General features: G+C 37.5%; 2 protein-coding genes across 6 annotated transcripts in view; one reads left to right on the top strand and one right to left on the bottom strand.

Annotated features, from left to right (window-relative positions):
* Positions 1–2,554, bottom strand: part of LOC121423361 (MICAL-like protein 1) — an 84,090-nt gene extending 81,536 nt beyond the window's left edge. For both annotated transcript variants that reach the window (XM_041618716.1, XM_041618717.1), the window contains exon 1: positions 2,436–2,554. The gene's annotated coding sequence lies outside the window, so the exon portion shown is untranslated. The remainder of the gene's footprint in view (positions 1–2,435) is intronic.
* Positions 2,442–13,664, top strand: LOC121423363 (nudC domain-containing protein 3-like). 4 transcript variants are annotated; one of them, XM_041618722.1, is made up of 9 exons: positions 2,442–2,501; positions 3,581–3,692; positions 4,990–5,071; positions 6,407–6,500; positions 7,226–7,493; positions 8,034–8,190; positions 8,860–8,982; positions 11,639–11,827; positions 12,517–13,664. In XM_041618722.1, exons 2-9 carry the CDS (start codon positions 3,583–3,585, stop codon positions 12,613–12,615), a joined length of 1,122 nt encoding a protein of 373 aa, XP_041474656.1. In that variant the 5' UTR covers positions 2,442–2,501; positions 3,581–3,582; the 3' UTR covers positions 12,616–13,664. The 4 variants fall into 4 exon arrangements, with proteins under 4 accessions (XP_041474656.1, XP_041474654.1, XP_041474653.1 ...); XM_041618720.1 differs by lacking the exon at positions 2,442–2,501 and adding an exon at positions 2,835–2,964; XM_041618719.1 differs by lacking the exon at positions 2,442–2,501 and adding an exon at positions 2,840–2,945.
* The last annotated feature ends 1,636 nt before the right edge of the window (positions 13,665–15,300 follow it).

The raw sequence follows: 15,300 nt of genomic DNA, 5'->3' as shown, positions 1-15,300 counted from the left end.
CATGAGTTCACTGCTGTCAAGGCAATTTTTCGAAGCTACGAGCCGCATTTCAGAGGACATGTGTCTTGTAGCTTGGCAAAGAACAAAAGAGAACAAGATTGCGACGTAAACATCAGCAAGGTTTTCCATGTCTTCTCGATATTTTTCTTTTTTTTCATCATATCATTAAAATGAATTTTTGTCATGTTGGAAATGAAGTTGTATCCCTTACATGATTTAGGCTTCTAAAATTAGGCTCTAACGTCATTAGGGCTAACATTTAACATTAGATTGAGAAGGAAAGTAAAAATCTTGGTGGCAAAAATTTAATTTATTATCTCGGTACCTGGGTACCACCTCCGGTAAAGGCGGTAGATTCTAATTCTACACGCACATGAATGGGACGTAATCCATGGCTAGTGGCTCCGTGTGTGAAGAGTAAGCACACATTAGCGTATGATTTTTACTCTCTAACGTTAGGAGACTCTTGGGAGTCCTGGTGGGTGTTCATAAAGCTGTTTGTAAGTTAAGAGCGACTTTAAGAACGACTGGTGATCCTTTCTTTAATACTCGCTAAACAATCGTCAATGGTGCATACCATTTACTAGACCAAAAGCTTCAGTCTCTGTATTTTGGTTGTTCCGCTGAACTACGTTGGCTCCACTCACCAATACATAGACTGAAGAGCTTGGAGGCCCGTACGTACAGCCAACGTATAAGTGAACTAACATTTTATAGGTCGCGATTTAAAACTGTTTTTTAAGCAAAATTTACCATTTCATGGTTTCCATTATCAGGGAAATATAAGTAATTGCGTACCTTGGACCGGAGTTATTGATAAAAATCCTCTGGATGATCCAGAAACCTTTCATCTAAGACATTTTCACCTGAGCTGACAGTTTTTCTTGCAAGTTGCCATCTTGAATGACGTCATTATCGTTAATGTCTCGATATATCGAATTTTGTCTGCTACCTACATGTACCTGTGATCGTAGCGGTTTAGCTTGCATGTGGAGCAGATCGCATTAAAATTAATAATATCGAAAGCAATATCGATATCACATTCATAAATTGTCGATGCACTCTACGTTCGTTTGTAATTTTGGCTGCTATTTTAGGAGTGATTCTGGCGTCCAAGTCGCAAGAAAACATCGGTAAAGTACCATTTTCATACCTTTTAATATAAATCTTTGACATTTTTTCAGTGATTAGAAATTATAAATTGATATCTTGTAGTTGATAAATCCTAGAGTGTAAATTCGATGTAAAAAAAGCACATCGAAATCTGGACAGTCGATCGACAAAAGGGATCGCGTGATAACACATGCAAGCTCACACTAACACTCTACCGTCGGTGAATGGGGATGATCTAGTAAAATGTCACTGTCAGATACTTGAAAAAATTCCCAGGGGCCCGTTTCTCAACACTTGGACAAGTTAGTCATATCTTTATCCACAAACCACGGAGTTAGTTCCAATCTTACTAAACCTGTTTCACGAAAGGCTTCCTAACTAAAATACCTTGATATCGATACTATCGATATCCCGCGATTTGCGTGCTGTCGCCAAGCGGAAGACAAAGAAATCAAGATGGCGACGTAAACACGGCCGTAAGCTCTTCCCATCTTTTCAAAACAAATCTCGCGTTTTTTTAATGAATTCTTCTCTTAAAAATGAAATATCGCAGAAATGTTGGAAATGAAGTTGGACCCAATGTACAGGTTTTAGGGCTAGATCTTTTAGAGGGAAAGTAGAATTCTCGGGGGCGAAAGTTTCTGGTTTTGTAGGATGGGGGGTCGGGTGTCCAGACACTTTATCTTTTTGAAGCCTTCTTTTTTGTCTGTGGATTACACTAAAAATACGAATTCATTAGATTAGCCTTAGTTTAGGGCCTACTTGCAATCATTATCTATTTTGTTCTTTATACTATTTCCCAACATTTTGTACTAAAAATTTATGAAACTTCGCTTGTAAATTTTTCCAAATGACATTCTAAAATTGATCGTCTGGACACACAACCCGACCGGGTACACAACTGGGTATACCTAGCCTGGAGGCGTTCTGGGGTAAAAATCATAGTACTATTCTAGTAGGCCTACTATGATTTTTACCCCAGAACGCCTCCAGGCTAGGTATACCCGTTCGTGGGGGAATATAGGTAGGGCTCCCAGGCGTTAGTGGGGAGTTACCATACGTACAGTATATGACTTTCACTCCCCAAAACGCCCCAGGCTACCGTCACCCCCCTCCATTGGGCATGGCTGAGCTGAGCCTCAGCCTAACTAGCCTGAGCGCCTCAGCGCAGCCGTCCGGCCGAGCCCGTAAAGGCGTGATGCCAGCCATTGATGGCAGTGACTGTGCCTGGGCTGTGGTCGCCAATATTTGGGCAAAAATACTTGTCAATTCTTTCATGAATCAAGTTCTTTGTTAACTTCTAACGTTAAATGCCAACTTACCCGACCGTATTAGTATCAAGTATCTCATCAGCCAAGGCTTTGCAAATTTCCATTGACTTGTCTTAGGTAAAGCAGCTTTTGAGACGAAGATGACTCACTTTAATTTTTAATACACTCACGAAGTTGGGGCGCGGATCGCTACGTGCAAGGTGCGCTACGGCGGGGGGTGCGGCCGGGGTCGGGCAGTCGGGTAGGAGCGGCGTGGTTGACCGGTCAGCTCCGCTCCAGGTTTGCGCTTCAAGCACATTTAGGATAAATAGCGCCAGATTTTAATAATATGTGGAGAATACTACCGCTCGCATTTTGGGCGTGCAGACCAAATACATATCATGGCCTGACAGTTCTTCCGCATTGCGTGTGCGCGTAGCGTCTTGGCGTGCTGCTGCGCTATATTATCTTTAAAGATTCCGAAGTTCTTCGGCTCAATTTGCCTGGTGATTTTTCTGGCCTTTGGCTTGTGGTTTTCTCTCACTGTATTCTAATTGCCGAGTCGAGACTGAAACCTTAAAGGTAGAAAGCATTTAGATAGGTATTTAGAATGAATAGGCTTATAATCAAAAGCTACGGATAGTTCATAATAGAGATAATTTGTTGGAACAGTCTCGCAGTCGCATTCATTCTGACTGATGGCGATTTGGCTTATGTGCAATTCCAATGGAACAATCACAGAATCGTGACGTCAAGTATTCAATGTATGCACAAAAGAATGGCACGCTTTAGTAATGTAAGTGTCTTGGGTTTTATTGCCCTTGGATCTATTGGAAGTTATTTTGGACCCCATCAAATTCACAAACAAAATCGGACCAGGCAAGATCTCCAGCCAGGGGAGGGCTGGTGTGAAACTGCATTGAACTCCAGAAGGAGGGGGTAGGCTTATGTTTGCGCACCTCGGGCCGGCCTCGAATAGGGTGACTTACAATTAAAGTAAACGTGAATTTCTGGAATTCTGCATCATGGCATGATTGATTGATGGCAAGATAGGTTTTGTTCCCATTGCCAGATGTGGCTGTATTTGGTCAATTAATTTATGATTTACCGGTAGATAAGAAAATGGACAGTAAATTTTGGCAAAGATGGATCTAGAGCTAAAATATTATGTTTGCTGATATTTTGTTCTTCCTCATTTTTCATCTTTTGACATGCAGAAATGGAGAGTGTACCAGGCGGCCGATATGATGGCAATTTAGGTGACATCATGCAGAATGAACGACAGATTGACAGATTTCTTGATGTGATCTTTGAGTTTTTATATCGCAGGTATATATACACGACTCAGTCATTGCTAGGGTGTGTCGCGGCTTTCAGTTGTGAAAGTTTATGTGTCATCAATATCCATTTAACAATGAAAGCAAAGTTAAAGTCAAATACCACTCTAAAAGTGAAGAGAAAGTAATCCACCGTGGATGCATCACTATTCCACTGGAATTTTAAGTCAAAGTTAGTCGATGAAAAAATGTCCAATTTCGGTATCTTGGCATAAGCAAAAGAAAATTAAATATCTTGTTTGTCCATCCTGGCTCTGAATGAGTGCAGCACATAGATGTCACATGCTTGTCACAAGTCGGCGAATTTGCTCTGGGGTGATGTCCCATTCTTCCCGGAGATTAGCCGGACATCTCTAAGAGTGTCTCCTGGTTGAATTCTTTGATTGATCAATTTTCCTAGCTGATCCCACAAATGTTCAATCGGGTTCATGTCTGGTGAACAAGCAGGCCATGGATCCAAGAGCTGAACATTGTGGTCATCCAGAAATCTTGGACAATGTTCGCTCGATGGGGATGCGCATTGTCATCCATGAGAAGAAACTGTTCGGATCAGCTAGGAAAATCGGTCAATCAAAGAATTCAACCAGGAGACACTCTTCAAGATGTCCGGCGTTATCTCCGGTAAGAATGGGACATCACCCCAGAGCAAATTTTCGCCGACTTGTGACAAGCATGCGACGTCAGTGCTGCACACATTCAGAGCCAGGGTGGACAAACGAGATATTGAATTTTCTTTTGCTTATGCCAAGATACTGGAATTTGACATTTGTTTCATCGATATACTTTGATTTAAAATTCTAGTGGAAAAGTGATGCATCCAAGGTGGATAACTTTCTCTTCTCTTTTAGAGTGATATTTGACTTAAAGTTTGCTTTTATCGTTTGATGGATATTTATGCCACATAAACTTTCACAACTGAAAGAATGACTGATTGTTTTCTAGCAATTTTCTTTTACTGACATTGCTATTGTTTAAAGCATTTAACCACCCATGCATGACTGTTCACATGAAAATTTCATGTCATACTGGAAGAGGAATATTGTCTGGTCATGTTGACATACAATAATTTGCCTTTAATCAAATATCTATATGGAATATTTTAACTTTTATAAGTGTCCAAGAACTTTTTTTGCTGAGTGTATATATACATGGTTCTGCAGGCAAGGCTAGATCCGCATTGGCTCTTATCCTGTGGATCCATGATCCTTTTTCGTGTAACTCTTGCGTCTTAATGCCAGGGTTAATTAATGTTAGGTTTCATAATTCTTTTTTTTTTCATGTCTCCTCAGGACTGATTTTTATCGGCTGATGAAGCATGAGAATGATTCCATGGGTCTTCCTCCTGGTGTAGCCCGGAAACATGTCATGCAGGTAACCAAAAAGAAAAAAAAATCATCAGTTTAAATTTCTAAATTTTTATTATCATGTCATTTTCTACCTCTGGGTTCTATTTCATAAAGACTTGTTGTGATAACAAATACAAAATTTCTATAACAAATTTACCATCAATCATTTAAATGGAAGAATTTTGCTAGCTCTTCACTGTTATTGCAAATTTGTTATTGTAACAAGTTTTATGAAACTGGCCCCTAGGCCCTGTGAGACACAAGATATAATTATTATCAGTTGAACAAGTTTATGCCAAACCATTTGAATGATGGTAAAATAAATTATAGATTTAATCATATCACTTTATGTTACTGCCTGGGGGCCATTTCATAAAGCTGTTCGTAAGTTAAGAGCGACTTTAAGAATGACTGGTGAAACTTTCTTACGCGCTAAACCATTGCCAATGAACATTTTGGTGCATATACCATTTACCACAAGAAAGGGTCACTAGTCGTTCTTATAGTCGCTTTTAACTTACGAACAGCTTTATGAAACACCCACCAAGTTGGTGTTTCTGTTCATAAGTTAAGAGCAACTTTAAGAACGACTGGTGATCCTTTCTTGTGGTAAATGGTATATTAAGGATCACCAGTCGTTCTTAAAGTTGCTCTTAACTTACAAACAGCTTTATGAAATGGCCTTCTGATGATATATACAAAGACATTATCAGAGGCACTTTTGTTAGCAATCATGTGTCTATAAAAAGCAGTTGATCCTCATTGAACTATTTGTAGAAGTCTGAGAGAAAGCCCCCCATAAAAGACCACTTGCTTTTAAGATATGTGGGCCCATCTTACTACTATTGCTACTGGTAATTTTAAAATTATACATCTTTCATGAAATAAGGAGTCTTTGATATGGCAAATTGGCATAGTATTACCATAGTATTTGCCATAATGTCAAAGTTTCTTCTTCTTTTTTTTTCATGCAACAAGGCCCAAGATTTCCTTTCTTCTAACATTGTTATCCTCACAAATTATTCAATTTGCAAACAAAGTCAAAGCATTTCTTGCCATTTGTTGCTTGAACTTGAAAAGTATTTCATAATGTTACATACTTGTCTTGTAAAATGAAGAAAAAAATTGGTGACCTGTTCATGGTATTACATTGTTGACTGAATAATTGTTTTTCTTGTGAAAGTAACTAGATGTCACTGCTTGTGTTTGTTTTTGTTTTTTTAAGTTATGATAAAATTACAAATTGTCTCTACCGGAAACTTTCTTCAATGTATGTTTCAATGTAGTTGGTGATTTCATATTAGTTATTGGTTATAGGTAAATATCAGAGAAGCTAATGCATGTGCTTAATTCCATCTAGGCATATATGAAGTATGAGCATCTCGCCCATGGGACAGAAAACCCTGCCACAGCAAAAAATGAGAAGAAACCAGCAGCAACTGATCCTTCCATTGGTGATATTTTATATTCTTAGGTCTTTAAGCACTTGTAGTAGCATTAGTAATAGGAGTAGGTGTAGGAGTAATATGAATAATACTATTCAGGCATACTATTTTCCCGACTAAAATCAGAATTGCAGTTTTTTATTTAAAAAAATCAGATTTTTGAAATTAACTGATTAATTTTTTTTTTAATAATGTAAAATCCTTTGCCCATGCTATTTTTTACTGTTTTTTAAAGTCAAATGATAAAGCTATCATGCAGACTCACCTTGAAAAATCACTTTCAATTTCTTTAATATGCAAGAGCTTGTAACCCCGACCGAGGCATCTCAGACTTCAGCGGGGACTTAGCCACCCTTGGCTACTTTCAGATTTTTTTTTTCAAAGGGGAATATCATGCCTGACTACATGTATTAAAAGTAGCAGTAGTATTAGTAATAGTATTAGTATGTAGTCAAAGTAGTAGCCAGATGCAGCAAAAAAATAGCAACTGGTCCTTCTTCCATTGGGGAGATTTTATATTGTTGGCTCTAAAAGCAGCAGCATTAGTCATCATAGTAGTAGTACTACTAGTTGTAGTACTTAACTTTCAACTAGGTTTTCAGAACTGAGAAAAAAAAGGAAAAGGAAAGAGAAAGGATTGTGATTATAATGAGACATCAATTCACATTTTCCTAACAAGAGGGTCCATGTAGTCACAATCAGTTGGTAACGTGCTATTTTCTCTTGTTGATCAGATGCCCCAGTCGCAGTTGAATCTGTCGTGGAAGTCACGACCACCACTGAAGTAACCGATCTCCCAGGTAGCCCTTCATCATCAACAAGCCAACCAACTGAAAGGAGCTGTCCCACTGCATCATCCACTAGCCCTGCTGCAGGGGCTGGTAGTAGCCCTAGGTTGAACCCTGATACTGGTGAAGTGATAGCTGATACAGCATGCAGCAGTAGCAGACAGAAGTCACATGATACACCACCTGATACATCACTTGACACACCGGCTCAAAGGTATAGATCAATCTGACTTTAGAGCACTTCCAAAGTAGAATAAAAGCCCTTTCAATGGGCTATAAAACGGGTTGGATGAATTGCTGTCTGTGAATGGATCATCTTTTTTTCAAAGCATATTAAGAAGCTCTAGTTAGAAATTGCCATGAAAAGGGCACCAGTTACAAGGCAAAAACTAATGAGGTATAGCATGTTCCGATTATCACATTCCTCTTACTTTGATAGTTGAAATAGATGAATGATACAATTCATTTCTACTAAACATTATTCCACTGAACATATGATATCATTGTAGGTAATGTAATGTAATTTAATTGATTGAATGTTAATTATTGTTCATTCAGTATACAGTTAAATTATATGATTGAATGTAAACATGAAAGTTAAATGCATTTTTCTGATTTTTTTTGTGTTTGTTTTTTAAACAAGTTGCTCTCAGTTCTTTTCCATAATTTTTAAGAAGTCATAAGTGTCAATATTTTGTTGTTGTTGTTGTTGTTGATAAATGCTATTTGTTTCTTTGTTGTTGTTTTTTGGAAGACATAATCTGAATGCTGCTGACACATACAATGGTGCTTTGAGAGATAACTACGCCTGGTCACAAACACTGAAGGATATAGATCTAAAGGTGTTTGTCCCACCGACAGTCACCAAAGCAAAACAACTCATGGTTGATATCAAGAATGAATCTATTAAGGTAAGCAAAATGATAACGATAATAATTTTATCAATTGAAAGGCACTTAATACAGGTATTTCTAAGTTGCACACAATTTTCTGACTTGAGAGAAGTTACTGGAATCTAAAAGTAATAAATCAATCAATAGATAAATGAATCACCAAATATCAAAAATCATTTAAAAAAAAACCAAAGATGTTCACCTGGGTACAGACCAGCACACAACAGGAATAAAAATTGGAGAAAAGTTCTGGATTAAAAAGTGTTTTTTAGCAAGGTCTTAAATTGATCAAGGGAGTTGGCAAGTGGTTGTGTGTGAATATATTTCAATGGATTGGGTCAAAACTAGAATACCTTTTATGTGTGACTCTTATGGCTGACATTACTGTTAGGTTGAAACTGTGAGGGGATACAAACCGTGAGCCTTTTCAGCTTTCTTTCAGTTCATTTTCTGAGAAAGCTTTGATAATAATGAATGCTTTAGTATAGGGCACTAAAACCATGCCTCTTTGAAGATAAGTTATATATATATCTACTTTAGTCCTGTTTTATGAAATATTTCCCACAACAATTTTGCCAATCTTATGCACTCTTTTTTGCACAATGTAATATAATTTGACGATTCCCAATGCCAGTAAAGTATAAGGCTGTGATTTTGGTTATATTTTTTTGTTTGCTTTTTGACCAGGTTACCTTGAAGGGCTGTCCATCTGATGGTCAAGGTGGGAAGGTTTTAGTTGAAGGGAAACTGAAGGAAGGTATCAGAGGAGAAGAAACTATCTGGAGCTTGGATCCAGGAAATTGTGTTCAGGTAAAGGATTGTTATGACAATGTGTATTGTTAACCGTATCGTACATCTCACCAGGGAAACTTTAATACATTATTGCCTGCTTAAGACTGTGATCAAGTGGTCGGTCAATAAGTTTCCATTTGATTTGCATAACCACAGACAAATTTATTGCCCGCTCAGGAAAGTCTTTGAGAAAATGCATGGATATGTAGCGGGCAATAAGGCAGAGCTAACATCTGGGAATTCTACGCTTTTTGTATGCGCCCTTGAACCGCGCAGTGCTGTACGTCAAGTTGAGACAACGTGCTGGATACTGCGTCCCCAGGCCAGGGATGCATCATGTCAATAACGTCACAATTGTAAAGTTCAGAGGCCCGGTCTGCTCAACATAGATTCCCATTCTTAAACTGTAAAATATCTAAATTTTCATGATTTTTCCTCTAGATGTCTGATTTGATTAACACTAGCAATAATGATTTGCCTGGGAGCGAAAGATATATCGTCCTCACTAAATTGATCTCACCCTTGTCCAGCGTCGGAATTACATGGGGGCGACTGGCGATTTCGCCCCCATGACAGCCCAAATCGCCCCTAAAAATTCTCAAAACCCAATGCTTTGTGGCGACTATTTATTTTAGAATCGCCCCAATAAAATACCAATGACAATGTAAAAAATACTTCACACAATTACGTTCTCCGGCGGCAGAGCAAGCGCATCTTTTATATCGCCCTTGCCAGCTTTAAGTTGAACGGTCAATGCAATATCAGAGCCTTCCGCAACACCGGAAGCTTCGCGATTGTAAATAAACGTGCAATGCAATATGGGATGCGGAGTACGCATAGTCTTTAGCACAGGCTTTTTAGAATTGTTGACGCACTTGCCGCATGGCTTATGTATATGTACGCGTGCACGATTAGACTGCACAGCTGGTAACGAGACCACATGCATCTTACGGTATGTGTACTAGGCATGCACAGAATTGTAAGCGATCAGCTGGTGATTGTGACAGCTCTGCTTATCGACATCGTCGAGTCGGAGTGCGAGATGGATAAGCAGCGAAGTCATATCGTACATGTATAAATTTAAATATCTGGAAAGCTAAAATCAAGTAACTTTCAATTTACGATAAGCACAGTTTCAAATTGCCAAGTGCGTCTCTTTTTCAATACCATGGCATTTCCCATTTGGGATATCACAATTCTGTGATATACCGTTAGTAATTCGAATTGCTCAGGAAATAAATCCCTGTTCACAGCACATACGATGTGCGAGTCTTTCATCCTCACAGTCGCTGTCTTTGCTTGTAAAAACGGAGCCTTAATAATCCAAAATCACTTCACTTATAGTTGTGAATTATAACTTTTTAATTTCTGTCTTGAAGAGGGTTAAATATCAGACAATAAATCATCAAACAAGGCTCAATCTAAAAAAAAAAAGGAGGACGCCGTGCACTTGAGTGTGGTACTTGCATGCTGTTAGCTAGCCAGTTTGAGCTCATGTTCTCTGCCAGAGCTCTGGGTGAGAATTCTATCAGTAATGGCCTGCCGGTAAGTGATGGTGATTTTCTGTTTCAGATAGAGTTTAGATTTCATGTTAATTTTTGAAAACTGTCAAAAAACTTTATTTCTTCATTGTGATTAATATTTAAGTTCTCAATGAATACATTTTCACCAAATTTAGACTCTCCCAGAATAAAAGGCATTTTCTGTGGAGATCTGTGTTTTCAAAATAACTTAAGGTACATGAACCTACAATACATGTACATAGCCTGTGGCTATGTGTTGGAATTTGAATAGACTGAGTAAGATATTGATTTCATTTCTTTAACATAATTTATATGCAATCCAAGTGCACCTCATAGTCACAATCACACACAAACACTCACCCAAACCCGTGATTCTAACCATAAAAAAAAACTTTATTTTTTTTCTAAATTTATTATTTGATCTGAATTCTCTCTTTCTCCATCTCTCCTTTATGTTTGTTTTATTCATTAATTTTATTTAGATTTTTTTTTTTGGGGGGGGGTTCATTGTTCATGGTTCATTAAAGATGAAAAATAAATAAGCCCATGTGTGTATGGTTGTAAAGGGGATGTGGAGTGAGGGTGTCAAAACACACTTAAACATTTAAATCTGATTTCTTAAATGTTTGAATAAGCCAATAAAGTCTTGGGGCCTCGATTGGCTCAAATCTGAAGTGTGTGAAGCTGAAGGCGACTCTGGTGGGATCACTGTTGATTATTGTAAGGCCTGTAGGGCATTCCCCCCACCACCGGGAGCCAAAAAAAAATGTTCTGAGCTGTTAGGCGTCACAGTGAGTCTCGTTATGTCAAAAGGTAATTGCTGATATGCGATAAAAGAAAAATAGCCCCATGAATTAGAAAATAGCCCCAAGATATTCTGTGGCATCCCAATGTAAAAAAAAAAGTAGCCCCTAAAAAAAATTAATTCCTACCCTGCCCTTGTCTACGACTCAGGCGATATAAATAGAGTTTGGGTGATAAATGTGGTATTGCCCCAAAGCCAGTAAATATTGCTTTATTATATAATTTGGATTATGATTCCAAAAACTTTGTAGTATGTTAAAACAGAAATGTATGCATTTTCTGGCTGGCACGAATCGCAATCAACAATACTTGTAATGTTGATTTGATTTTTCATTTTGTATTGGTAGATTAACCTTGAGAAGAGGAGAGAGGTGTGGTGGAAGGGTGTCTTGGAAGATGAGCCCGAGATTGATCAGAAGGCTATTGATAACACCCAGTATGTTCACGAGATGGACGAGCAGTCGCAGACGGATTACCAACGTGTCATGTACGACATGGAGCGAAAGAGACAAGGTCTTCCTTCGAGCAAAGAAGAGGTAATGTGCAATCTGTATGTCTTTATGACGGTGATAAAATGGTGTTGACGGTGATGATTGTGATGGTAGTTGTGATGATGATGATGATGGTGAAGATATTCAGTGTAGGTGATAGTAATGATGGTGATAATGGTGATGATGGTGAAGGTGATGATGATGTTGTTGTTGAAGATGATGGTGTGAAAGTTAATGATGGTGTTGGATGTGGCGATAATGACGGTGATGATTAGGATGATGATGATGAAGATGTTGATGGTGGTGATGATGGTGAGAAAGATGGTGATGGTGGTGATGATGATGATATTGGTGATTATGGTGAAGATGAATGTGATGCTGGTGGTGATGATGATGATGAAGATGTTGATTTGGTGGTGATGAAGATGATGATAAAGATGTTGATGGCGGTGATGATGGTGTTGCTATGGTGGTGATAATTGTAATGCTGATGAGGGAGATGAGAATGACTATGATTGGTTTCCAAGTTTAGATGCATGGAGTATATCCTACTAATTCATTTATTGTGATGAGATCAGTTTGATTTTCAGCTTTAGACCCAAATATTAGAATAAACCAGTTTATCCTCAATTTAATGGTTCCTGTCAGTCACAAGAATTAATTTATACACATTATCTCTCAATAGCCTTCATTGCTCATTACTGACATTTTACCCTTTCTCTTAATCTATTTAGGAAACCCATAACATCCTGAGGAAAGCATGGAATGCTGAAGGGTCACCATTCAAAGGATCCGAGTTTGACCCATCAAAGATCAACATATCTGCATCTTGATATTCTGTTCAATCTGAATAGAAAACTCCATATGAAATCGACTTGCTCAAGTAGGTTTATGTCAGTAGAATTTTAATTCATATCTCACCGACTGGATTGATAATAGTCGAAATTGCTTTGTGACTATCTGCCCACCTGACTATGAAGGCCATAGTATTGGTTTCCTTATGATTATTTTCTCTGAAAAAACATTTAAAAGGAATCAGTTCTTAAGAGACCACCTGCATATAAAGGGCACTTTTCTTGTCTTCCTTGAGAGGTCTATATTTACAAGTCTCACTGTATTGGTGTCTTTTTTCATTTTGACACTGAAAATTTCTTGATAAGTCAGGGTGACACTGGCTGTAAGGATGAGGTCATGATAGGGTTCACATCAGGAACTACTACCTGTTAAACAGAATATAAATGTACAATGATTGTTCAGCATGAATATCCATAATTTGATGTAATGGAAGTTACAGTTCATCTTAATCGTTTGCATGACAAAATGTATATGCATGAATTATTTATAAGTATAATTAACTTTCAATTCACAATGAATATACAGGTAATTCTGCCTCTAGTCAAACCTCTCTGAACCATAGAAATATATTTCAATTAAAAGATATTTGACTCAAAGCAATAAATCCAGGTTGATAATATCCACTAATATGTTAAAAGCGCATGGAGACATTAGATAATGTGTTATAAGTAAACACAGGCCTGGTAAACAGAAGATCATTATTGTGTTTTGATGACATGGTTTGCATTTATCTTATCTGAATGATTTTGATCCCTACAATATTTCTGACATGATTTGGAGTGAAATTTCTGAATGAACATTACAAACATTTGTTGCAACCTTGATTTACATTTTAATCTAAATTTGATCATTTTAACAGGTCAATTTTCGGAATAAAGCAATTGTCTTTTGTTTTTGTATTTTTCTGTAAATGTACATATTTTGATATTATTTATTGAGCTGATTTTCAAAATATATTTCACTTGCCATTCCATAATTTGGAGAATGTTGTATTCAATAAAGATAATAAAACAACTTTCAAATCTTATATTGGTGATTTTGTCATTTATTACGATCTCCACCTCACAGAGTATCTGAGAGACATTATTACTCTCTCTTTTTTATCATCAATATAAATATAAACATCTTGTAATATTTAATACACAAGTATTAAAAAGAGGCTTTGCAGTATCACAGTATCATAAAGCCTGATGAAATTAAATATTGACCTCATCTAAAAGTTCTCATCAGTGATCCTGATCTCTTCTCTTGACCTCTTCAAAAATCATCTCAAAACACACTTATATAACCATAAAGCTTAACTTGTCTTATGCAATCAACGGCACTTTGTATCCTCTGGAAAAAGCGCTATATAAATCTTGTTATTGTCGTGCTTATGATGATTAGGGGAGCGTTTCATGAAACAAACCCTCGATTTTCACTGTCTATTCATGCATCTGCTTGGCTGAGAACAATTTAGGAAAATCTCCAACTAAACTTATCGTGAAATGCTCCCTATGCCTATAACCAAAGTCAGTACAAGGGGAAGACTGGACCCCTTGGCAATTTTGCTCATGGGGAAGGGGGCCAACTAGCGTGGAGTAAATAAACCTTCGCAAAGCGCAAGTGGCTGTCAGTAATACACATTGGGACAATGAAAGGGGGTATGGGAGAAGGCACAGGGGTGGGGCATGGGGATAAATCCATATTTTCTTTCTCAGAAACCTCTAAATATTCATTTCTGAAATTTCAGATAAAACAATTTTTTTTTATTCCTTCGCCCCTCCCCCATTTCCCTCATATGTTCTGTACACAACCCAAAATGGCAAGACGTGACTGCCTACTTACTCGTCGCTGTTGAGCGCTCTTCCCGAGTGTTTTATTATGCACTCTATTATCCGTCCAGTCTTCTTCTTGTAGCGTCTTTGAAATAATGCAACAATAGGGGCAATATATTCAATTTGTGTGTTTCATAATCATGCGATTAGTGCGCTTCTTATGACATCATTCCTTCACACTAATCCTGAGCAATTGGTGAACAAAACAAGTTAATGCAAAACATTTCTGTTTCAAAGTGATTACAATCCTCATGCATAGCCTAGCCATAGCCATTTTCTTGCAGACAGATTGAAAACAATGCCATATTTTATCTGTAGTGAAATTTTGTCAATATTTCAGACAAGAAACAAGTCATAATGGAAACTAAGAGTTGACTTAATTCCTTCAAGAGTTCAAAAGAACGTGGCAAAACCAAAAATTTCAAATGAAAGTTTATGACTAAAGGCCTCAATGTTAATAAATACATTTCAGGAGAGGCAAACAAGTGTTATGTTTCTTTATCATGACATCATCAACCCTATCACACTGAAATCTGTCCCTGATGAATTTCATAAAACATTTGATCAGTTTATGCCCTGATGGTTGTACTTTCCTCGTACTGATAAGCGACTAGCTAAATACTGGGCAATTCCAAATAAAAGTATGCATGAAAAAAAAATACCTTGTTCTCAAATATTCGGGAGTAGTTAATCAAGTGAATTAAGAACATAGAAAAATGGGGTTTTCTGTCTGAAAAGGCTGGTTATATTATGGAATTGCTCTCCATACATATTACAAACTACACATTGGTTTGTGATTGTAAAAATTTCCATCAATTTACAAAGAATCTCAATTGATTTACTAAC

This window comes from Lytechinus variegatus, chromosome 10 (assembly GCF_018143015.1).
Source record: "Lytechinus variegatus isolate NC3 chromosome 10, Lvar_3.0, whole genome shotgun sequence".
Lineage (NCBI taxonomy): Eukaryota > Metazoa > Echinodermata > Echinoidea > Temnopleuroida > Toxopneustidae > Lytechinus > Lytechinus variegatus.
This window is presented reverse-complemented; position numbering and strand designations above follow the sequence as displayed.